This window comes from Anser anser (assembly GCF_964211835.1).
Source record: "Anser anser genome assembly, chromosome: Z".
Classification (NCBI taxonomy): domain Eukaryota; kingdom Metazoa; phylum Chordata; class Aves; order Anseriformes; family Anatidae; genus Anser; species Anser anser.
Window position 1 is genome coordinate 33,346,064 of NC_139723.1, and position 26,386 is coordinate 33,372,449.

The 26,386-nt window shown below is 39.4% G+C and overlaps 1 protein-coding gene across 2 annotated transcripts; it reads right to left on the reverse strand.

Annotated features, from left to right (window-relative positions):
• Positions 1-25,838, reverse strand: LOC310889021 (S-adenosylmethionine synthase-like). Of its 2 annotated transcripts, XM_083815969.1 has the most exons (10): positions 25,584-25,838; positions 19,842-19,919; positions 15,999-16,121; positions 15,239-15,351; positions 14,407-14,550; positions 12,841-13,059; positions 11,163-11,345; positions 8,295-8,428; positions 4,296-4,444; positions 1-1,924 (listed from the first exon to the last, which is right to left on the reverse strand). In XM_083815969.1, exons 1-9 carry the CDS (start codon positions 25,654-25,656, stop codon positions 4,342-4,344), a joined length of 1,170 nt encoding a protein of 389 aa, XP_083672095.1. In that variant the 5' UTR covers positions 25,657-25,838; the 3' UTR covers positions 1-1,924; positions 4,296-4,341. The 2 variants fall into 2 exon arrangements, with proteins under 2 accessions (XP_083672095.1, XP_083672094.1); XM_083815968.1 differs by lacking the exon at positions 1-1,924 and having other exon boundaries at positions 2,002-4,444; positions 25,584-25,835.
• Positions 25,839-26,386: the final 548 nt, after the last annotated feature.

Consider the following 26,386-nt stretch of genomic DNA (forward strand, 5'->3'; position numbering starts at 1 on the left):
CGAGGGGGGAGCCGGTCCGAGGGGGGAGCCTGCGGCGGTCCCGCTCCCGTCCCCTCCAGGCGGTGCCTCAGTGCGCGAGGTGGCGGCTCCCGGCCGGCAGCCGTGGGCTGTGGGGCTCTGCGCTTCCCGCACCGCCCCGTAACGCCGCACCTGTCTGGTCCCAAACCACGTCCCTAAGCACCACGTCCAACCTTTCCTTGAACACCCCCAGGGACGGTGACTCCACCACCTCCCTGGGCAACCCGTCCCAGTGCCTGACTGCTCTTTCTGAGAAGAAATGTCTCCTCATTTCCAACCTGAACCTCCCCTGGCGCAACTTGAGGCCATTCTCTCTGGTCCTATCGCTAGTTACCTGTGAGAATAGGCCGACCCCCAGCTCCCCACACCTTCCTTTCAGGCAGTTGTAGAGAGCAACGAGGTCTCCCCTGAGCCTCCTCTTCTCCAGACTAAACATCCCCAGGTCCCTCAGCCGCTACCCATAGACAGCTCATTACACCCTGTCCCATCGTTCACCTACATGTTCCTCTTCAAAGACTCATCCATAGCAGGCCACTGGGAAAGGAACGGGGTTGTTATGAGGAACCACAGAATCAATCCTTCTGCATTTGAAGGTCTGCACTTGATGTTAGCAACTTTCTTATTCCCCAAAAGGGGAACAGTGTCAGAGGTGGAATACGAGGCAAATAAAATTCACACTTAGCTTAAATGAAGACAGGCTTCTGCCTTATCTTCAGTAACAGACTGGACGACCTGGGCTGGAGACTTTTTTTTTTTCTTTTTTCCAACTAGCTTTAATATAGGCCAGTTCCCTGTTGGTTTCACTACTAAGCCTCACATTCACCTCAGCACCAAAGAGATGGTCCAAAGTCCGGAAAAAACAGTTGAGGGTGACAAGACAGCAGAACTATTTCTTTCAGCAGCACTACAGGCTTATGCCTGCTTGAAATGCCTTTAGATGTTGCCTAAAAATCTTGGTTCTCTACCAGTGTGTACATATATTTTTAAAGTATAAAAGTGAGCAAATGAGATTCCATCAGTGAAAACCAACCTCATTTAAAATTTTGAAACTATGCTAGAAGAGAGATTTGATTTGACTGTTGCGAAAGGATCTTGGCACAAGGAGTGAATAATCCAAAATTTCAGTCAAAATATTGCACACAGACAGGCACCAAATGTGAGATCTGATACTAAAATTCCCCAATTTGTACAATTCCTCTGGTTCCTTCAAATTGCTCAGATGGCACAGTAACAGACAACAGTGGGAGTCCATCCCAAGAAAGATTTCAGGAAAGTGCATATTACACGTGAAGGAATTCTAAGAAAAAATGTAGGGTAAGAAGCAGGAATGCTATATTTGGAAAAAAATCAGGATAGATCTAGAACTCCCATTACTACAGTTATGGTAGGAGAGGTTTGACATAAATGTTGTTTTCCTGGCCAAAATACTGGAAAGAATACCAGGGTATTTTACTGACCCGTGTTTTTTAATATTTAGGACTATACTTGAGAGGTCAACCAGACCACTAAGTAAGACAGGGTTTGAAATGTGTGCAGCTGCTTGAAAGCTCTTTTGTTTATTGCTGAGGTTGAATCAGGTTGAGGATGAGGTTGAGCTCTTTTGTTTATTGCTGAGGAAAAAATGGTGTTAAAATGCTCTGGTTTTAACAGTATGCAGCCAAAAGGAGTTTCATGTTCTTTGTTATTTATGCATCATGGTTTTTTAAAGTTGCTAAAGGCATGAAGGCCTATCAAGTTTTATGCTGGCATCATCAAAAGCAGAGGAAAACAAGGTTTTGCCATCTGTTAAAAATTTGCATCCCAGTTCTGACAAACACATTGGACTGCTGCAGGATGGTTGAGCTCCTGATGAAAATGCTGTGGTCTTCTCATTTTAACTCTCATTCAGACCTCTTCCTTCTACAACCTGCACCAGAAAGAGCAAAGAGTCATTAGACCAAAAATCTTAGGTGGTGAAGGTAGTAAAGAAGGAATTTCCTTTCGTACCACAAGGTCAAGGCAGTGGAGAGCTATAAACTGAGGTTATGTTAAATGACAAGTTCGTTGTGTTTATTAGCATGTAGTAAAGATATGCACTTTAATTTCCATTCCAGTAATTGCTTTCAGCTCATTAGGAATTAAATGAATTGAAAAGTGATGAATTAACATTCCATTTTGCATTTCTCTGTAGCATTTGAGAGAAATACAGTTAACAAAATGGGATACATAATAATGTCTGCATGGCTCTAGATAAGGTTTGTTAGGTTCAGCACAGCTGAAAATCTATCTCAGAAGAAGGAAAGTGTCCCATCTTAGAAGGAAGATTAATTACATCTCCAAGGTTTGTATTTTTTGGTGCAGCTGATCTTGTGATGTACTCTGAAAGCATGAGTCAAAGCTAATTCTGACACAAAGCAAATAGAACAGGTTTTGACCTTTCTTAATTTTAATGTCTTCATTTCGCCTGCAGAAACTCTTCATCTATTCTGAGATCAGAAAGAAAGGCACTTTCATAGCCAAACTGGCACTTCCGTTTCATTCATTTTCTTCTCTAATTGGCTTCTCTAGGTTTGAGTGAAACGATGTCCTTTTGAAAGATTTAGGTTTAATTCTGCCTCAAAGGATCTCATAAGGATCATTAACTTTTGGAATTGCACATCTAAATTCACTATTTGAAAAAAAAAAAAAAGAAGAGGAAGAAAGAAACACGTTTCCTAGAACAGCCACTAATGCCTCTACATGTTACAGTGTATGTCGTTACGGTGTTACAAATTATTTTACTATAACACATATTTTTCATTCTTGTAACTTTATTAGCTGAATATCTGTGCAGCCTGCTACTCTGGATGAAGTCACAAAATACAATGCATAAACTATTTTGGGCTTTTAACCCGATATGTGATTATAATTTCTTACATAGATTATGAACCACTATATTTTGATGGATTTGTATAACATATTGTAGACACATATTTCAAAGAAAAGCCTGTTCATTTGATATTAACACATTTATTAAAATATTAGTTGCAATGCTTGGAAATAAAAATATTTTGATTGACTGCTGTACGTAGGCTACATTATAATTTACCTAAATTTTCAGCAATAATTTCAGTCTTGATGATTATGTCTGCTCTGGGCACCGTTTTTCATTTTTGAGGCTACAGTTTAAATGATTCATTTCTAGAATGATATTAGGAAAACATTTGAAAAGATGTTAATTGATTTTGTGGAGCAATTGTTTTTTCTCTGATCTTGTATTAAGCACTACAAATTTAGCAGAGGTAGCCTTTTTCTGTTTGCTTGTTTTAAACAAGGCACACTTCTTCTACTGCTCTTGAGGAAAATTTCACATTGAGAAAAATAGCTATCCTATGAAAGTAAAATTAATTCAATAGTTACTAGAAGATTTGCTAAAAATGTGTAGACAGAAGCTCTGGAGATTGGATGGATAGTGCTACCTCCTGTATGCAAGCCTTTTCACCTCTTCCAGTTCTTGAAAAAAATAAAAATAAAAAAATAGCTGAATGATTTTGAATTCTCCCTCTCCATTTTGTGCTCTTAACCATAAGTCAAAGGGCAATAATGTCCTCCAAGTGTTTTTTTTTTTTTTACAAAAAGCTTTTACATTTCAGAAGTGACTAAATGAAACTTAACTGAAACATTAAACAACCTTTTCCAGCTCACGCAGACATGGATATTTTCAGTTTGAAAACGGATAACTATAAATAAGTAAAAGAATTACAACAAAGGAGTCCATCAGCTTTCATGGAGGTAAACCTACGAAACTATAATGTTAAAAGCAAACAGATAACACTACCTCAGACCGAAGTATATTTAGAGTTACAACAAACTACATTCTGAAATGGGTGTTTTTAATAATTTGCTTTGACCAGAAAGACCATAACTAAAACTGTAGTCGTGGAGGTCACTGCCCAAAGAATTAAGGCAATTTGCACTATTTCTTTCTTCTGTCACAGGGAGCTGTTGGAAGTTACCTCACCCACTTCAGCACACGGTTAACTGGGTAAGCAGTAGCAGGCTTCTCTGGCAGGACAGTACTGACTTCAACAACCATCTATGCAATTTACCTCTGATTACAGCCAAAGGTCTGAATTGTTCACGTTACCAAAGACAGAGATGAAAAATACGTTAGACTGAGCTGCGTGCATTTAAAGCATGAGGTCATGGTGAAAGTTAGAAATTAAATACAGTTAATTTTTAGTACATCTGTTAGCTACACCATGTCATTTTAAAAAAAGAGTAGATACAGTCTTTTCATGAACAGCTTGGAATTGTACCTGATTGTTAAACCACCTGTCAATTAAATGAAGCATTCTGAAAAGCTTAATACACAAGCTTTTTGGGTATTTCCCATGTAAATTCTTCTCTCCCAAAGTGCCCATAGCAAGCTGTTTTTTGATAGATTGGCCTCTTCAAATCCAGCTCCCTGAATGAAAAGAAAAAACACGACACTTTACTCCAATGTGTTTTGTGATTTAGACATGTCAGACAGACAATCAGTATTATCCCTAGAATAAAGATGAAAAAAATTAGGCGTTGTTTCCTTGCCCAGTCAATAAGAAGTACATCAGGAAAGGTAGTGAGCTGATGGCTTCAATTCAAAGTGACTACAAACAGTCAGCTTTCTTCAAATTTAACAAAGATAAGGTAATACAGTTCAGCTTTATAAGCACTCCGATGCAGAAACGTTGCTATTGGAATAAAGTTCAGGTATACCTGTGCAAGTATGAATGTATTTTGTGTATTGTGTGTATTGTGAGTCTAATACAGAATATTTTCCAGTGCTACTCTGCTAGATAGACAACGTCGATCTCAAAAAAAGCAGCCAAAGATGATCATCTGGTGGACTGAGTAACTGTGGAGGTTTAAAACTGCTTATGTAGATGCACGGAGTCACTAGAATAGGGCATAGCAATGACTATGGCTGGATAAATAATGAAGATGCAAGTCATGATTCTTGGGTTTTAGTCCGCATCATGTAGCAGATTGCAGCTATGCTAAATGGTTAGTCAAAGGTGTCTACACAGACGTTTCTCTTTATTTCAGGCAAGGCCTGACATTTTCTTCTATTTCTGCTTTCTTCATTTGTTATTATTATGTTTAATTACCTTTGAAAGCACGCTTAAAATAGAAGATTCATATCTTAAGCTGCTAGAGAGAAAACTGGCTGAGGAATAGCAAAGTAAGAAAAGAAACACAAATACTAACAGAATTGTTAATCCATTTTAGATGGTGAAGATATTACACACTCTCACAGTTAAGGGGTCATTTATGGATCTTATGATGAACAGCAGCTAACTCTTGCCTCAAATAATATTTTATGTAATACGATCACATGCTTCAAGAGCCACAACAGTCATTTGTACTTGATTGTAATAAAAAAAACATCAAAATGTGAGTTCCAACTAGATGAAAAATAAAAGAGCATAAAATACTTTGGTGCTTATTTGGTTAGAATTGGTAGCTAGCATCATTTAAAGGACTTTAATGGTTGTGAGGTAAATTTATCGAGGAAGTATTCACTAAAAAATTATCTTGGTTTTGCCTGTTTTCTTCTCTTCTTACTGCCTTCACCACTTCTAGGACTAAGATAATGTACTTTAAAAATGCAGTCTTTTTTGTCTCTACCAAATCAAGGAAAGTGTCTGGGAACCTCCACACAAATTATTGATGGCAATGGACTGCCATAATTACAAGGGAAGCGTTTTAATTCTATTAGTAAAATGATAACATGTAGAAAACATTACCTAGCAACTTAAGTTGCTATAATGCTTTGCATTAACTCAGAATACATATATTAAAAAGTTAACAAAAAAACAAAGAAAAACCTCAACTCTACTCTCAGTGTATATGTTCAGAAAACATTCTGAAAAGAACTGCAAAAGGTTGGCCTCACTGGAAAAATATTGATACCACCTGATAGTAAATTGGTATTGAGAAATGGCTGCCTTCTAAGGAAAAAAGAACCCTCGCATTCATTCAGATGTTGGCGTTTTCCCCCTCATAGTCAAATACGATCAAGATTCCTCCAGAATACATAGACTAGAATGATATTAATAGCTCCAGATTGAAAAGAGAAGTGAATCATTAAAAGTGGTTTCCTCAAATAATGAGACATCAAACACACATGTTAGCATTTCAGAACAGATATTTTAAAACCAATATTGCTCAAAGTGACAAAGACTCTATGGATGAAGTCAGACTCTTGCTGCTATCTATCTCAGACTTGAGCTCCCATGTCAAATTCTACAGATTTTAATAAGAAGTAAACTCACAGTGTGGCAACTCCCTTAATAGAAAAAAGAGAGAGTGTCTCTCTCCATTAGTTGTATATTTCATGAAACTTGTAAGAAGTCCAGACTGCAAAGTTTGGTGAAAATCAGCCAGGAGATTCAAAACTTTTTCAGGTCTGAGAAAGTGAGACTCTATCATTAGGTCTTAGGATGATGGACTACAGATTTGCAGTAACACCTACCTCCTAAAGCCTCCTACACCTACCTCCTGTAGCCCCTCGCTACAGGAAGGACATGGACGTGCTCGAGCGAGTCCAGAGAAGGGCGACCAAGCTGGTGAGGGGTCTGGAGAACAAGTCTTACGAGGAACGGCTGAGGGAGCTGGGCTTGTTCAGCCTGGAGAAGAGGAGGCTCAGGGGCGACCTTATCGCTCTCTACAGTTACCTGAAAGGAGGCTGTAGCGAGGTGGGGGTTGGTCTGTTCTCCTACGTGCCTGGTGACAGGACGAGGGGGAATGGGCGAAAGTTGTGACAGGGGAGTTTTAGGTTGGATGTTAAGAAGTACTTCTTTACCGAAAGGGTTATTAAGCATTGGAACGGGCTGCCCAGGGAGGTGGTGGAGTCACCATCCCTGGAGGTCTTTAAAAGACGTTTAGATGTAGAGCTTAGCGATATGGTTTAGTGGAGTACTTAGTGTTAGGTCGGAGGTTGGACTCGATGATCTTGAGGTCTCTTCCAACCTAGAAATCTGTGATACTGTGATACTGTAAAAGTTCACATCCTGAGTTATTTGCAAAAGGACAAAAAGAAGAAAAGAAAAATTAGGGTCAAATTACTGCTGCATGGTATGTAGGTGGGTCACTGCTGATAAGCACAGGAGCTGACTTTGCTTCTCTCCTCCAGCCTTTTTTGCTCTGAGAGAAAATCATGATTCTCATGCTTCTTTAAATATAACAACTATGTCTGTCTAAAACACCTCCTTGCTCAGGTCCAGAAATATTCCAGAAAGGTATATAACTGGGTTGGCTGCCGGAAGCAGCCTGAGTAGTTTTGGATTTTCTTGCTCTCAGTGACTGCGTTGTAGCCCCAATGACTCATACATTTCTGATCACAACTGACTTTTCACTTCAAGACATCTCATCTCATGGAAGGATTTTTCTTTTTTTGTTTTTTTTTCCCGTTTTTTTAAACACAAGATACTTCAACCTCTTAACGAGGCTTAAGAGAGCATTTAAGAAACTTGTATTCCATTTAAATTAAGTATAGTTGACTTAAACATGCTACATGAGAAGGTACAACTAGGGAGTGTCTCATTGTTCAGATTTTCTGATGCAGAACAGAGGTTACATTTTGCTCTTTTGAAGAAGCTAGTAACTTAAAAGCGCTGCTTTCTCTTTTGGGCTAATGGTCAACATCCCCAGAAAAGCAACAGCAAACACCATTCTGTCACTACTGTGGTAAGGGAATGCACAGTTTCTGTGCATGAGTAAGAGCAAATTACACCACATAACAACCCACTCGTTTCAAAGGGACCGCTTGTAAAGTGAAGGCACCAGAATCTTGCCGTCGTGTGGCAGCTGACTTACAAGTTGTTGCCACCTAAAGATCGAACGCGGGGAGACCATATTTAACTGAGTACTTCTTTCAGTAAGAGGCAATATTTCTGATGCTCTTCAGATAAATCTGGGATTGGGAGGCTTACACACTGCATCTAATGTTAAATTTTAATTCTACTTAATCAAGCTTGCTACCACCTGACTAACGAACTGCACTATAGCATGCTACCAGGGTTACTGGGAGATATGGCATTATATAATTCGGCAAAGTCTTACTTATTCAGAACATCTTGTGATAAGGCTTATGAATCAGGCTTTGTATGTTCTACTGAGTGCATGGGTCAGGCAACAGCAGAAATGACAGCAGCAATAGACATATGATGAAGGTGACTTCTGTGAGGTTAGCAGCCAGAAACATTAATATTGAACTGTTTTTAAACAGCATTAGGGATAAGATTCCTTTCAGCAAATACTAATAGCACACAAACCTTATGATAGCTCCAAGGCGTAGATCAAAGTTTTTCTGTACAATCTCCAGCAGCTCTTCTTCAGATCTGTCTGAGGTTCCATAATGAAACACTGAGATCGCAAGAGGATGACTCAGACCAATAGCGTATGATAGCTGTGGAAGACACACACATAACTCAGATGCAGTTAAAGAGTCCTTCCTACATTTTGTTTAAGAGAAAGCAAAGATCTATCTTATTTAACAAGGGAAGATCATATGTACTTTTTTCTGTATATAGAAAGCTAGAAAATATGTTTGTGCTGTTTTTCTTTTATGCTAGGAAATCACCTATTTTCTTCATAAAATGTTCAGCTTGGTCAAATATTAGACCTGGGTGACAAGCCTTAAAAGAAAAAGAGGTACCTTCTAAGTGCTCAGATACTGTCATTTTGCATCCTTCGCCATCAGTTGGACTCAAGGACTTCAAGCCCCTGAGACTTCAGGTTCTGAGATCTACAAATATTTTTTTTTTGGGGGGGGGGGGGAGTGTTTTTGTTTTTTTCCCAGAGGCAAGTAAAAAAAAAAAAAATATGTAGGATGGGACTAAAAAAAAAAAAAAAAGCTTTAAATCTTCTTAAAGCACTTGTTTTCCCAGAACAACTTTTTGCATGCGCTGTCTTCATCCAATACTTTCATGTACTTTTAAAAACACAATTATCAGAAACACACAAAGTAATCCAGGGAGTACTGCCTGCAATTTCATTATATTCAGCTCTATAGCATCTTTCTGATGTCCAAGAATCACATTAGTTTCTTTTCACCTTAGCACAGTACTGTCAAATTCTCTTGAAATCTATTTGCTTTTGTCATTCAGTCCCTTTCCGGAACATAGTCCTCCTGTACCATAGGCTAACACATTCTTTTTTTTTTTTTTTTTTTTTTAATCAGGATGCATTTATATGAAAATGTGTTTTGCTTGAATGCAACTAAGCAACACAAACCATTTCATTGCAGTTCACAGGTATTCCTCACTGTGTCTGGTTTCTACAGACTTCAGGAAGCAATAGTCCAATGGCTCAGTTCTATCTTCGTACTTCTTAGTAACCCAGAATTGATTTTTGATAGAAACTACCCCAGTAATGCAAATCTTCCCCTTAGATAATTTTGAATTGTCTAACAGTCTAATGGTAAGTCATTGTAATGGTAAGCCTGTTTTTCATTAAAAAATAGGCTGATAATCCTGTATCATGCTAAATAAAAACTACACTGTATTTGTGATAAAATACAACTAATCAGCCTGCAGTTCCCTTCATTATGCATTTTGCCTTTTTAGTATTAAAAGCTAGTTATTGTGGAAACAAGGTCCATAGCAAAGCCAGCTCAATCATAAGCCTCAGTGGAGGCTGGCAGGGTCTTACAATACAGCCACTGCTGAGATGAAAACACATTTATATTTCCACTTGATAGATTTTTCTATGTTAATCTTTAATCCAGCCTTCTACAACTTAAAAGGACCTTTGCTTTTCTGTTCTCATTGTTTTCTCTCTTCCTTTCTTCCCTTTATTGCTAATATCTGACATCTCCGTAGTTTGCTGTTTATGAAATTAATCTTGCCTTGTCTACTACGGTCAAGCTCAGGAACTTAAGGAGGGTCTCTCAGAGTTATGAAATAACAACATTCCCACCTAACTAATGAATTAAGACAGTGATATATGCGTTCAAAAATGCCACTACAAATATGCATACCAAGAAGTCAGAAATTTGTATTCTAACCCCTCAGAAAAAAAAAAAAAGAAAGAAAGAAAGAAAAAAAAATCAGTAATTTGCTGGACATTGCTATCTGTGCTTGCTGTATTCCCAATCTCCCCTTTCCTTGTCTTACTCAAGACTTTCAGTTTAATCAGATATCAAACACATACACATATAAAGCAAGGGGTCCTGTTCCTAATCGATATGTCTGGGTATTAAATCATTGATTTTAAACAGATTCAGTGGACCTCTTCTCTGCTCCATGGAGAAGGTAAAGAACTCTAAACATACTCCTGCAACAAAGTATCAGCCAGATCACAGCTATGTTTTAATATAGTAATTTGTTATACCAGGTTAAAGCTACAACTTTGCAGCTACTTGGAAGAAGCATGCAGGTATTACCAATTGTCTGGACAAACCTCAATTGTTTAGCATTTACTTTGGATTTGTACTTAATGGTGTAACTGTGTAAGTGTCAATAAAAAAAATTCTTCCATTTCTTAGACTTAATAATCCCCAAAATTCATGCCTGAGGAAGGAACAGCATTTCTTCTGAGCACATAAGACTGATGAAAGTTTTTCTTGTATTAAACTCTTTAAAAAGTCTTATATAACTGAATTTTGCTTTTAGTCATACCTCACACAATAATAGTATATCAGTAACCCACAACAGAGAATTCACAGTAACTTTTGGGTAATTTCAAATACAGCTTGAAGTGGTTAAAGCTACAAGCAATGTGAGCATTTAGAAGAGAAGGTGGCACAGCCACATCTAGATACTGCTAACGTAACTGTCTGTAATGTGCAGTGCAACACAAGTTGAAGTGCTGGAAGTGCACGTGTGTGGAGAAGATCACTTGAGTTCCCTGCAATAAAAGCAGCAATGATGTAGTACCCAGAAGCAGGGGTAGCAACAGAGCTGGAGAAAGAATGCTCCTTAGAACACTCCTTGTTTCAGGTACTTCCTGGCCTGTGTCTTTGGCTTCCCTCACAGGGCTCCTTAATACTTTCCCAAGAGGAACATCCTGGAGACCCATTTTAGTATGGGACATGCTCTTCTGAAGCTGGAGTGGGACTGTGATTGTGGCACGTATTCCGAGAGAAAAACTGAAGAGACAGAATTCCTGTTATGGTGTATTACTTTCACAGTTGCCCTTACCTGGATTAATACTCTTTTGCAGAGACCAGCTTTTACCAGAGATTTTGCAACCCAGCGAGCTGCATACGCTGCAGAACGATCGACTTTGGAAGGGTCTTTTCCAGAGAAAGCGCCTCCGCCATGGGCTCCCCAGCCTCCATAGGTATCAACAATGATCTTCCTGCCAGTCAGTCCAGCATCACTCTGCAGGACGAACAATTGAATATTCATGAGACACAACAGCTTATCCAATGCCATGCTAGGTTACTAGGTACAGCTTTATTTTGCATTTGCCAAAGATACAACTCATTGTTCACAGTATCTACTTTCACATACAACTGTGTAATGAATGGTGTGTACATAACTGGAATTATTTTTTCAAGGATGTACTAAACCATCTTTGCTGCAATAACTTTAGAAAACTAATAAGAAAGTGACGTAACTGAAAGTATCACAAAACGTGTGCTCCCTTCAAATCAGCAACGTTGAAATACTCTCTCTGGATTGCTGACCAAGGACTTCACCCAACAACACTTGACAGAGGTGAAGAATTTAGAGTGACAAAAGGCCTTGCTGAACATAAGGCCTTGATCACATAAGACCTAAAAGGTTAACAATCTTCACTTACATACACATACTAAAGGGGAACCAGTAGCTTCACAGGGCTGCATCTCAGTGCTGTCTAGCGCAAGAGCACTGAAATATTTTAGCTGACTTCATCCAACAGTTCACTGGCATTACAAGGACTGCTTGGTACTTCTTGCTTCTTTCCACCTGCCGACATCCCCTGTGATGGAAACTCACCATTGGCCTCCTTCCACAACTTGATGAGATGATTTAACGTGTTCAACCAGCAAAGAATTACTGCCTTTCTGTGAGATTAGCAGAGCTGGTGACTTCAAGCTGTTAAACAAATTCTAGAGTGTCAAGAAACTCCATCCTAAAACAGCATTAACTGTTTAATTGTATTAACTTAGTTAATACACTAACCTTAAATCTCCAAATAAGTAATATGGGAGTAAAGCTGATATTTATTCCTCAATGAAAGCAGTATCCCTACATCATCCCAGTATGATCATGAGCACACCTTTAACTTTAGTAATTTAATTCCTTACACAAAACCAAAAAGTTTTGTACAACAAAACTTTTTACAATTTCATAGCAATGACCTGCTTATTTGTACTGGCATGTGGAAACTGGAATACAAGTCAAATTCTAATGAGTAACAAGGGATTTAGTACATTAAGGGTTCCATTAACTTTTGTGAAACTTTCTGAATGATTTAAATGTAGATGCTTGTTTATTTATATGTAGAAACTCAATTATAGATGTTATTTTATTTTTTTTATTATTATTATTATTATATTTTATTTTTAGTGTGAAAGCAAAGAGATTCTTCCTGTCAGGCACTTTAGCATGTGACCTAAAGGATGACATTCAGTCATTTAATAAGCCTTCTGGGAGCAAGACAAAGATCCAAGAATTTTTATATTTGGCTATCCAAGCAGGTACAGCTTAGTTTAGATGCGAGCTGTCCAGTACTAAAACCAGTAGAAGTGACTGAAGCTTCCTTAAAAATATATATATTTTTTTATTTAAAGGTATAGCAATGCAAGACAACATTTAGAAACGTGGCAACGTCTGTTCAGGCTTTCTGAATCCAAGCCTGTTTATCCTTTCTTCTTTCAGAGTACCATACCTTAGGACCACCTTCTACAAACTTTTCACTTGGAAGCAGATGATAAATTGTGTGCTTATCAAGATACTTCTCTGGAATGACTTCTTTAACAACTTTCTCCATTAGCTCCTTCTGTATGTGTTGTAGAGGTACGTCTGGGGCATGATGTACTGAAATCACAACTGTGTGTACTCGGATGGGTTCCACTGCTCCATTGCTGTCCTTGTATTCCATAGTGACCTAGAAAAAAAAGAAATCACTGAATATTCAAGGTCAGCAGCACCTCTACAGTACTCTTCTTCAGGTGGAACACCAGTTCGAAAAATAAAAATAAAAAAAAACCTCAAGTTTTTTTTCTAGAGCAAAAAAAACAACAAAAAAAAAACAATGTAAAATAAATGAAGGGAAAGGGGATGAAAATTAATGAATTGTTGCTGATGCTTAGTATCACTGTGGGAAAAGATACAGAAAGTGTTAAAGTACCATCACCAAAAGAGTTAAGTAAAGGATATTACACGTATTTCCACAGAGATACAAAAAATCAGCTGGTATGATACAGAAGCCTATGATTTCTACTGACAGATGCTAAACTCATTCAGTTTGGCATGTTAACATAACTTCAAATAGTAAAGCCAAATTAATTTTTGGAGAACCCTGCTGAAATGAGTAACTGTAGTTTATGATATAGTGGGCTGTATCTTCTGCTACACACTGCATGACTTTTATATACATGCATATATATGGTATTGCTTCATCCTTAATACAGGTTTTCTTGTAGAGTAAGGAGACCTCTACTTTCCTGCTCTTCAAAAATGTTTGGATGCATACACCATGGCAGGCATATTCACGTGTTCTGTGCACTGCTTACAGAAGGAGTGGACACAACCCACGTTGTACTCTAACAGCTGCAGCAGTATAACTCAAAGCAGTTCATTCCCACTAAGGCAACAACAATTAAGAATAAAGCACTGCGCTGCCTTGGGTAGGCATGTATAGATTTCCTTTCCTCCCCTGAAGATTTCACAGCCTGGAAGACAGACGACTTACTGCCTTTGAGACTGCCAAAGTACATCACTCTTACAGTGTGGCACAGTGACTCATCCACTCAGCTCCGCAACATGGCTGTTAGTGGCTCTGACCAGTGATCAAATACAGAATATATAGGGTTTGACACAAGAGCAGGCCTGTTTTAGCTGAGAAACCATGGAACTATCTCAATCCAGGATTCTGGAATACTGATATTTGTGCAGAAAACAAACAAACAAACAACAACAGCAACAGCGACTGCTTGATGACGGCAATTCGTTAATCTTAGTCTCCAGGGGAAAAGAAACAAAATACAGGTGTTATTTTAAAGAAAACGGCAAAGGCACTGACAGAACAGTTTAAACATCCCATGTGTGCTACACACAGATGTACCTTGTGAAATTCACCCCACCTTGAAATATAAAACAGACACCACCATTTTTGGGAAAACAAACAAACAACAACATGAATTCTGGTTTAGCAGCAGACAGGGTAAATGATTTCTGTTGTTACTCACCCTTAAAGTTTGTAAGCTCCTTTTTATGCTTCTACTTTACAAACCTGTGTTTTCCCATCTGGTCTAACCCAGGGCCATGTTCCATTCCGTTCCAGAGCCTTTATCCTTGCAGTAAGCTTGTGTGCGAGAAGGACTGTTAAGGGCATGCATTCCTCGGTTTCATCAGTGGCATAACCAAACATCAAACCCTGCATTGAAAAACAGAGAACTGTATTGAAAAACAGGGGAAAAAAAGCCACATATTTCCATGTTCCCTTTCCATTTCTGCACCTGTCTTTACCACACAGTACTTTAAAACCACCCAAGCCTAGAAATAGGCAGCAGTAACATGCGAAGTGAATACAACCAGTCTGAAATAACATTTATATACTTTCATGCACAAGAATCAGAGTTATACCAAGATCTGGTTCCCAAGAGTGACTTCAGCATCCATGAGAATCCACTGCAAAGGCTTAATAGACATAAAGCTCATAAAGATTGCTCGGTCCTCTCCCCATTCATGTCAATTAAAATAATGCTACATATGACGCCTGAGAAGCAGGACGGGGCTACTCTTCGGACTTGAAAGACCAGCACTGCCACCTACTGATAGAAAGGTTACTTGTAGCTCTAACGAGTAAGGCCACTGGATACAAGAAAAGCCACTTTCATGAAGCTACTGATGGCTATGTTACTTTTCTCTCTCTCTCTCTCTCTTTTTTTTTTTTCTTTTTTTTTTTTTTGGCATTTCTAGAGGCTGAGAGAGTGCACAGTATTTAGCCATTAATTCTTACAGTTTAATTCGTACAGTGGCTTTTAAGGTTCTGGTCCAACACAAATCTAACTGCTCGTGCATATACTAAATTTGAGTAAGTGCCTGGAATGAAATCCCATTACCTGATCCCCTGCTCCAATGTCATCATCACTCTTGCCATGGGAGACGGCATGCTTGATCTCTTTACACTGTTGTTCTAAGGCCACTAAAACTGTGCAAGTCTTATAGTCCAATCCTAGTGAAGGGAGTTTTGGAAAGTTAGGTCATATATTATTCAAAGTTCAGGAACTGCTAGAGAAGCATTTGGGGAATATCTAGTTATCTTGGCTAAGACTTTAATAACTGTAAGCATTTAACTTTCCTAAACTGTCATGGTTTTGTATTGCTAACAGAAGTAGACAGTATCAACACATTTAACAGTCTCAAGATCTGGGCAAGTAAGAGGTATTAGTTGAAAATTTAACTCCTTAAACTGATGGGTGAAGTGTAGCTGTACAAGCTGCCCCACAAAAGCATTTGTGATGTTGCTTATAATCCTTTTGTAGGTTTAGTCACCCCAAGCACAAGGAGCACTAGTGTCAAGGCTTTTACTGTACAAACCTGCAGATGTAACCATCTTCTGACATTTGAGCAAACACTAGTTCTGCATCAAGGAGCAAGAGGTAGATGGCCCTTCCAATAATAAGTCTTTTATGAACATGCCACCGTAAAATAGCTTCCCCAGTACCAGTTGTGGCACTTAAAAAAGTGTATCAACCTCTGTGGAGTTTCCTTGTAGGTCTGGATACTTATTTCATTTTATTTTCAAGAAGACCATAAAAACAAGACTTTGGCCACATGCAGAACAGATCCAACAATGAGTGCAAGAAGGATCTCACTCACCTTTGGAAGAGTCATCATACCCTATCCTCTTAAGGGTCTCTCTTACAATTTGTTGGTAATCTACTACAGCCTGGGATGTTATCTCTCCACAAAGCAAAATCATTCCAGTTTTTGCTACACACTCTGCAGGGAAAAATATAAAAAATAAATTAAAATATATATGTATACTGCTACTGTCATTACAATTACACAAGAAGATTCTGAAGAAGATTCTATAAAAAAATGATTACTTACAGAGGAAACTCAGAAATGTCTTAGTGTAAGCATAGGTGCATATGCAGTTAATCTTCTCTTTAGCTGATACTAACATTAAAATCAGTGCATGAGGGTTCCATCTAATGCAATTATCCTATCTTGATAGTGGCCACCACCTAACATCTATAAGAGCAAGTCAAGTCTATAGTGCTGTGCTCCAAATGTTTCCTGGTCTACACCAATTTCAGCTCAGGGACTTGCTGAAGCTACAGGGACATCATTTATTAACAGATGGCATTACCAATCTGACAGATTTTTGTTACATTAATTCACACAGTTGCTCTTAGCAACCATGAAAACTTTTAGCATCTACAGCATCCTGGAGTGGGAAGCTCCACAACTACATTACAAATTCTGTGCAGAATCATTTCATATTGTTTCAAGCATCCACGCAGTCTTCAAATTTCATGCAATGCCTTCTACATTTTGTGTTAAACCATACTGCATTCAACCACAAAAAAATCACCACATCAATACAATCTACAGCTGTATAGCTCTATTTCATATCCCATTCAATCCCCTGTTTTCTGAACTGAAGAGGTCTAGGCTATTCATTGAAAGACATCGCATGACAATGCTGTTACTATTTCCAGTGCTTTTTACAATCTTGCTATTGCCTTTCTGGGATGGATAAGAGGAACAGACTGCACACAGCATTCACAACAGGCAACCATGAATTTACATACTGGCTTAACTATGTTCTTGGTTCCACTGTCCGTTAGCTTCAGTGCAATCCCTAACACTCAGCATGGGCTTTTACAGCTACTGAGAACTGACTCTTTCCACAGAAATGTGTGTCTGTGACAACCCCTGTGTAATTGTACAATTTCTGCGTGCTTGCAACGAACCTAGCCTTTAATATTTGGGGTTGTATGTGCTCTCTTTCCCCTTGCATAAGCCTACGCTGAATTTCATCCGTCACTTTTACCATCCCGTCATCATCTAACCTGAATAATTTTGTTTTCAAGGTTAAGTATTAGAGGCAGGAATATGCTATAAGATTGTAGAGGTATGGACTGCAGTATCACATAAAGACAATCAAGCTAGCTTTACTTGCCAGTTTAGCTTAGACAATCCACACAAGCTGTTGAAAACAGTGCAGGGCAACCTTTTTTTCTGTTTGCAAGAGGAATTAGTCTATACTGAACTACTGGGCTATATACCAACTCACATTGTATCTCTGAATTACGCTGTGAACACAGCATGGTGGTCTCCAGTGAGAGTCCATAATAGTACAGTAGCCCTAAACATATGCAGTTCATCAAATCCTGGCAGGGATACCGCTACTGCACAAGGTATGCCGATAACATTAGTTTCACACTCAGCCCTGTGCTCCTGCCCTACTTACTTGCGATGTTCTTCCTGCCTGCCTGACTGTAGCAGACCATCTCTGTGTGTGAGGCAGGTATCATTCTGTGATTCCTGTACTGGCAGAAGAGACCCTATATTCCAGGCACAAAGAGAAGGATGACTCCCAGCTTTTCCTGTGTGGTCCCTACCAGCAGGGAAAGCCTTTCCAGAAGAACACAAAGTTATGGAACCGGGGCTTGGAGAGATGGCAAAATAAGGCTCCAGTCATCGCCAATAGTCCCTAGAAACATTCCCAGGCCCATAACAGCCACACAAAGCTTTGACAGTGATGCAAGACTTCATGGCACAAAGACACTTTTTTTAGTATGAGGAGAAGAATGATTCATCTTGCTACCTATGACCACTTCCCATCCTGACTGAAATCTAATGCAACCAAAAGAAAACATGGCTCAGGAACTGCACTACAGCTGCAACACATAACTGAGACCTAGCAACACCCCCATTTGTTCTTCTCAAGAAAAAGTTAACTTACAAGGTTTTGGGCTTTTCATGGGGGGATTGATTTCTTAAATGTTTAAGCCTTCCCAAAAGAATATTTTGAACTCCACTACTAGGTAGAAATTTCCACTTCATTTTCGTACTGTCATGGTTTATAGTTAGCTAATTTTTTCTCTTGACTCTGATATGCTGAACACACTGGGAAGGATCTCTTATTCCCAAGAAAGTATTTGGCTTGCACTTAACCAGAGAGGAAGCAGAATACTGATTTTGCCTTTGGTTTTATGTTACTTGCACACAGTATTCTCTTGCATGACTTTACTGCTGTATCTTATGTTGGCAGCACATAGACAGACCAGCTCCCTCTTCCTGCAATGAGGCAGTGCCAGTGTAATAATTAAGAACTTCATATGCAAAACTTGCTGAACATACAAGCCCAAGCAGCAAAGAAAATTCAGAGAACTTCAGATACATTTTTATATTGGTAGATAGAACCTAGTTTCAACATCTCCACAAATTACATTTCATAGTTACATAAAATGTGGTGTTACAGTGACTTAGTACTTGCATAATGCTTTGATTTCTTTTTTTTTTTTTTCAGAAACTTTGAGTGCAGGCCTGAGTAATTAAACAGTTTCACCCAGAGACTGCTTTCTCTTCTCCAAGCTACTTCTACTTCTTTTTTTTTTTTTAAAGCAAACTGTGCATCTGTTCAACCAACTTATCTTTTCCAGACTTATACATTAATGCTATACTCAAACTTTCTGACTCTAGTCAGCAGTTTTAATATTTTTCTATTCCCACCCCACCCCCCCCAGCAGATCACAGGCATCAGGGATTTACCTATGTAATCATGTCACACTTCAGTCTTCTTTTTGATAAGACTAACTGATCTTGTTTCTCACATCCCTTGTGAAACATTTTTAGTCCTTGTCATTTTTGCAGCATTTCTCTGTTACCAGCTCCAGCTTTTCAGCAGCTTTAGAAGCATAACTGTCTGCAATACTGAAATACATGCTTCACCAAGTCTAAAGTAAACACTAAACCCTCCCCCTACATCTTCCCACTGCTCACATCTATGCCTCAAGGATCAAAAGAGATTTCTTAGGCCAGCTGTCACATTAGATCACAGTATTCCCAAGATGCTGTTGTTCCATATATGGCCTCTATCACTTATTCTATGAAAGAAATGGCTTTGCTCTCAAAGCCCCTTAGAAACATTCCCATTCTGTGTTCATCCCAATCCTAAGAACAAAAAGTTCTTAGCCTGCAGTTTGATCAGAATCACATCCAAATGAACTGGTTCCGTAAAGGCACAGTACATATATATTTAGCACGCATGGATTTTAGTTTTATTAATACATTTTACTCACTATATCAGAAATTGTGTCCTGACATATACATTTCCTCGGTTCTCTTTTTCCTTAATTTTCCTAGATTGCTCATTATCATTAGCCCTGACAACTACACTTTTCCCTGACACCAATGGAGTATTCTCCATACCAATAGTATTCTCCTGACCTATTTTCTACATTTCACCATCTTTAATTTGTACTGAAATGCTGTGTATTTCCTTTTTTTTTCTGTTCGTGTTCTGCAGTCTTTTTCCTGTCTTCCCTTACCCTCTGAGTCAGCACACAAGAACTGGCCTCTTGACTGACTATTGAAGTGTTGACTGCCAGCCAACTACTGCAAGAATTTTGGATCACAGGACGTTTTATCAACAGAGATTACTTGTTGTGCTTCATTAATCTGTTTATCTATCTGCATTGAACTTACCACAGGCAACCTTGGCATCTGGATCAATACTGAGATGAGCATCTAGAACAGCATCACTTATCTGATCACACATCTTGTCTAAAAGAAAAAAATAAGAAACACATAACATTTCTTTTTGTGATAAAAACTGAAAAGTGATTTCTTAGTAAAATTTCATTTCCAGTGGCCAAGAGACCTCTGCTTATAGAACATCTGCCAAGAGGCCATTTTAACAATTTAAATTCTGAACATGTCTTAGCCTGTGTTTACAACGCTCCTTGAGTCAATTCTAACCAACATATTACTATCATCATATGCAAGGACCAGCAGCCTACCAGGTCAGGGACAAAGAGAAAGGCCTGCAAAGGCATCCTGAAATATTAAGTTTAGAAGAAGACATGTAAGATATATGTTCTGATGATGTATTTAAGATAAACTCTTTTAGTAGGGCATTTGCATTCCTACCCTCTTTATTGTACTTTTTGTGTGAAGTATCCATTTTTGATCTTCATCTTATAACTGTCAGAGATTTGCTCTTAAACTGGTGTTTATCCCACTGGTAGTTTATCACTGCCTCCAGTGGGGATCTCATGTGTCAACTTTTTTGGATGGGAAGAGGCATTGTTCTCCCTACAAACAGGTGTGTCAGCTTGCAGCCCACTCCTGTCATTATCCACTCTTATCCAACTCATTTGAGTTTAGAAAAGAATCTGCAAACACTGTCTCAGGGTATTGGTCCTTTTATATATATATATATATAAAATAAGGAAAAAAACACTGGAGAAAAAAAAAATAAAACTATTCTGCCTATAGCACCTACTATTTATTTTACTAGTAGGACCTGATAATTTCCTTTTCACTGTGTCAATTGCTCTGTTAAAGTTAGTGAGCAAATTAGAGGACAAATTGAGACTCTTTGTCTCATCTTGGTAACTGAGGCTGGTAAAAGCAATCCATATTACTTTTTCAAAAGTACAGCTTTGAAATGTTGAATACATGCAGAATCAACCTGAGGAATATGCATTAATCTTAGAATCATAGAATCATTAATGTTGGAAAAGACCTCCAAGATCATCTGGTCCAACCATCACCCTATCACCAGTGTCACCCACTAAACCATGTCCCTAAGCACCACGTCCAACCTTTCCTTGAACGCCCCCAGGGACGGTGATGCCACCACCTCCCTGGGCAACCCGTCCCAGTGCCTGACTGCTCTTTCTGAGAAGAAATGTCTCCTCATTTCCAACCTGAACTTCCCCTGGTGCAACTTGAGGCCATTCCCTCTAGTGCTATCGCTAGTTACCTGTGAGAATAGGCTGACCCCCAGCTCCCCATGCCTTCCTTTCAGGTAGCTGTAGAGAGCAATGAGGTCTCCCCTGCGCCTCCTCTTCTCCAGACTAAACACCCCCAGTGCCCTCAGCCGCTCCTCACAGGATGTCTGTTCCAGGCCCTTTACCAGCTCTGTAGCCCTGCTCTGGACACACTCCAAGGCCTCAATGTCTTTCTTGTACTGAGGGGTCCAAAGCTGAACACTGTACTCGAGGTGCGGCCTCACCAGAGCAGAATACAAAGGGACAGTCACCTCCCTGGTCCTGCTGGCTACACTATTCCTGATACAAGCCAGGATGCCGTTGGCCTTCTTGGCCACCTGGGCACACTGCCGGCTCATGTTCAGGTGAGCATCAATCAGCACCCCTTGATCCTTTTCCTCTGCACAGCTTTCCAGCCACTCTGCCCCAAGCCTGTAGCGCTGCATGGGGTTGTTGTGATAAAAGTGGAGGACCTAGCTCTTAACCATGTTGAACCTCATCCCATTGGCTTCTGCCATCAATCCATCCTGTGCAGGTCCCTCTGCAGGGCCTTCCTACCCTCCAGCAGATCAACACTTCCCCCCCCAACTTGGGGTCATCTGCAAACTTACTGAGGGTGCACTCAATTCCCTCATCCAAATCATCAATAAAGGTGTTAAAGAGGATGGGCCCCAGCATTGACCCCTGGTAACACCACTCATAACCAGTCACCAGCTGGATTTCACTCCATTCACCACTACTCTCTGGGTCCAGCCATCCTGCCAGTTTTTAACCCAGCAGAGAGTGTACAGCAGACCCAGCAGAGAGTGCACCATTACAACAAAAAATATCCTAAATACATTCAGCCATACAACTACACAGCTGGATCTACAGCATTGTCTGAATCAATAAACCAGGTGCCTTTATTGTTTGCAAGTTTACATAATTATCTATGTAATTATCTATGTTATTGTTGCTCTATTGTTTTGGCTGAGGTTGGACTAGATGATCTTGGAGGTCTCTTCCAACCTAGACGATTCTGTGATTCTGTGTGATTCTGCTCTCTTTTGAGAGTATCATTACACATGCAGGTAAACTAGAGAGCCCAAAGATGAAGTTAATGAAGGAGGAGTGTAACTGAATGTTCACCTTAAACTACTTATTTACTTTTAATCTTCTTTGAAAGAAAACACATAAGAATGAAATTATAAAATAAGAGTTATTCTATACCCCAAAATATCTGTAATTCAATGCAAAGTTTAAGGCTTAAAGTGAAGTTAATATGAGAACTGCAGAGTAGTATAGAATGATGGAAGGGAGCATCACCAGGAATGATGAAGGGTTCATTCAGAAGGGACCTTTAAAGATCACTTCAGAGCTAACCAAAAGTTAATGCATATAATTAAGGACATTATCTTTTTGAACACCGACAGGCATGGGGCTCCAATCACCTTGCTAGGAAGCCTTTTCCAATGTTTGCCCACACTCACAGTACAGAATTTCTTCCTAATGCCCAGTCTGAACTTCCCTGGCACAGCTCCGTGCCGTTCCCTCCTGTCCTGATATGGGTGACCAGGGAGCAGAGACCAGCACCTGCCTCTCTGCTTCCCCTCCTCTGGGAGTCACAGAGAGCCATGGGGTCGTCCCTTGTCCTCCTCTTCTCCAGACTGGACAGCCCAAGTGTCCTCATAGGACATTCATGAGTAAGAAACCACATTTAAACTATTCAGAAACCTGACATTTCACAAAGACCTGTTAAAGGAAGCCATTCATTCAATTAATCACTACAGCTTATGCACATTAGGACAATTACTTTTCATTCAGGAATTTAAAATTTTGGATTTCACAGGCCAGAGCTGGTAACACCCACTGAGCCAGAGTTTAGCTAAAAGTTTGGCCAAATTGACAAAAACTGTCCAAATGGCCAAGGAGCCCACATGAAGGCGTCTTACACCAGCTGCAGGCGCTGCAGGCAGCACCACCATGGCACTGTAGGCTGACTTGTGCCCAGGATGTTTCAGCCCTGCTCCTGCCCCCATGTGCCCAATCCCCTGTCCAGCAGAAGCTCTGGTGGTGACACCTCCTCTGGCCACCCCCATCTCAGGGGTTTCCCTTACTCCTTGCAGAAGGTTTGTGTTTGTTGACAGAGCAGGCTGCACATTCAATTTCCATGACTGCGCTAACAGTTAGTCCTAGTGGCCCATTGATTTTGAACTTACAATTTAGGTCATTTAAATTACATGAGAGACAACTTTAATACCTGTCAATCTGCCAGATAACAAATATATACTTTTCACTTTTTCTCTGAAAAGAGACTTAGCGTGTGTTCAGCTTTCCCACAGATACGCAAAAATGCTATTTCAATTCTCTTAACAAAATGGTACAACTTCCAACATATTTTAAAAGAAAGGAAATGTGAAACATGCTAGCCTGTAATTTTGAACAGATGAACCTTTGTGCCATCAATACCACCTCAAATACAAATTAAAACCAGGCTAAAAGCAAAGAACAGTTCCTAGCCTGTACTGGGCATCCCAGACACAGGACCTTACGCTTGTCCTTGTTAAACTCCGTGCAGTTCTTCCTTGCCGACTCTTCCATCCTGTCCAGATCCCTGTAAGATGGATCTCCCATGCAACATGTCCACCTCACCACCCAGTTTAGTGTTAGCAGCAAACTTGGTAAGGGTGCGTTCAATCTCATTGTCCAGATTATTTGTGAAGATATTGAACAGCATGAGGCCTATCATCGACCCCTGGCAGACCCTACTTGTGAAGGGTTGCCAGCCTGCATGAAAGACATCAATCACCACCCTCTGAGTGTGGTCTGTTAGCCAATTTCCATCTCTCAGATCACATGTCCCATCTATATCTTGCCAGTTTGTCTAGTATGAGACTCCAGGAAACAGTGTTGTGCTGGATTCTCCCAGTCACCTATTTCATTTGGCTTGTAATCGTTTCTAAGTGGACTTGTTCCTTTACTTTCTCAGGATTTGAAGTAAGACTAATGGCCCTGTAGTTTCCTGGATCCTCTGTGGGGCCCCTTTTGTAGATGGGGCCTTTTGTAGATTTGCCCTCTTACCTTACTGAAATTTCTTGCTAGAATGTTTACTTACAGGATCAGAAACATGGTCGGTTATGTATGTTATATTGTACCAGCGCTGACTAAAAACTGACCACAGTTTGATGACACAAGGACATAAGACGAAAGACAGAAACATCATGTGGTCAGAATTTCAGACCCAGAAATTATATTTAAAATCCAGTGTAAAATCAGTAATGCCAAGTTCCAAAGTTTATTAGATGGCAAATATGCCAACTGCCCTGAGTCAAAAGGAGCCCTGAAAGTTGCAAAATGAGTTCATGCCACAGAATCTGATGCTCAAGCAGAAATGGCATAACCTGGAACAACTGATAAGTTTTATTGCCTTCAGCTATTTGCCCCATTACAACATACAGCATAGAGGTTGAAAGCAAACAAGTGTTTAGCAGTGGTTCCAGATGTGATACACTACGTGCTGCAGTGGTTTTGCAGCTCTTGGGCTATTCACTAGGGGCTGGGCAGACAGATGTGACACTATAACTGGTCTCACACTATGCCATTCCCACATAGCAAACTGCAGTCCTGAGACATAGATACACGACAAAAACTCAGCTGCAAATGTTTAGTGTTTGACATCACCCTTATTTTCTTACTATTAGGCTTTTTGTCTTTTATTTTAATATGGAAAGAAGTAATGTTAGTTTTCGCCTTAACATTAAAATGATCCATCTGAAGGTTAAAATAAAAGGAACTGTTGCTACCTTTACTGCACATTTAAATCACTAGTATTTATGTTGAAGGTCCAAACTTCCTCCACTCCATCAGCTAACATAGCTTCTAGATGCGCATTTGTCTAAACAAAGCTGTGTGGAAAATAACTGATTTTAATGAACCGCAATTAGAGCTGAAGCATTGTCTTTCAGTCCCAGACGCTGGAAAATAAACTAGTTTTGTACCGCCTACAGCATGTGTAAACTTGCATTAAGGAGAGCAACGTGGCAAAACAGCTATATTTAGTATCTGGAATGCAGCTCTCTAGAAAATCAAAGCTCAATATTCCAAATGTTTCAGAAATTGAGATAAATGATCACCTATGTAAATAAATAAATAAATAATGTTTTCATTGCAGAATTACAAAAGCAATCAATGCACAGTATATGTGGCTGCTCTAAGTCTACTTGTAGAAGATGTCTCCAAACTTCTTCCTCTCAAGCAAAAGTTTAAAGCCCTCTATGCCAGACTATGTCGCATACTAAACAAATAAAACAAATTCTTGCCAAGCAAGCAAAAACACTAATCTGAAATCTATTCAAAGTAATTAATTGGTTCTTCTTTTTCTCCATGAGGGAAGATATTACTGAACTCCCATCAAATAGCATTCTTCAGTGCAAGTTTTAATAAAAGCAAAGCTTCAGTCAGTATTTTGACTTACCAGAATGTCCTTCAGCAACAGATTCTGAGGTAAAAAGAAATCGTTTTTCTTTTTTTGAAGTACGACTTGACATGTCTTAGTATTTTTAGCAAGTCTGCAAATAAGAAAGACCCAAAGCAACTACGGAACAAGCACAGACAGAACGTGAGGTGGAAAGGTTAACGTATCTATGCAAACAGCCGACGTAATTGCTTCCGCATGTTTGTTCCTCAGAAGATTACGGCTGATCTTTGTGGATTTTAAAAAGCATTGCTACAGAAAATTCTCTCATAAGACTTTTGTGTTTGATTAACCTTGGTCCTGTTAAACTCTTCAGAAGCGTTATCATTAAGTTAAATGTGAAGATAGTTAAGCCAGAGTTTAATACTTTTGCACAATTCCCCAAGCCTCCATTCCTACATTCTTCTAAGTGCTAAGTAAAAAGCACTTCAAGATTAAAAAGCACAGAGATTTTACATGAATTTGTAGGGGCAAATGAAATTTTATCTTAGACACAATATCCATACATTGTACTTAGCTTCAGTAATGAACTGTGCAGAAATGTATCTCTTTTTATATGAGAAGATATGTTTACAACAGCTCCAGGTGATAAGCTGTGGTCTTCTTCTCAAATACTGTTTTTTCTTCACTTGCTCAGTGAAGAGCTACGTATATATAGCAACCAACAGCATGGTCTGTAGAGACAGTAGTAAAGGCAGTGGGTTCATTATAAATTACCTTGAATTCTGAGACTAAAGTCTTTGCCCTTGCTCAAAAAATAGTAAACTTGTGTATGCTCGGGCTTTCTCAGTTCATTTTACAGA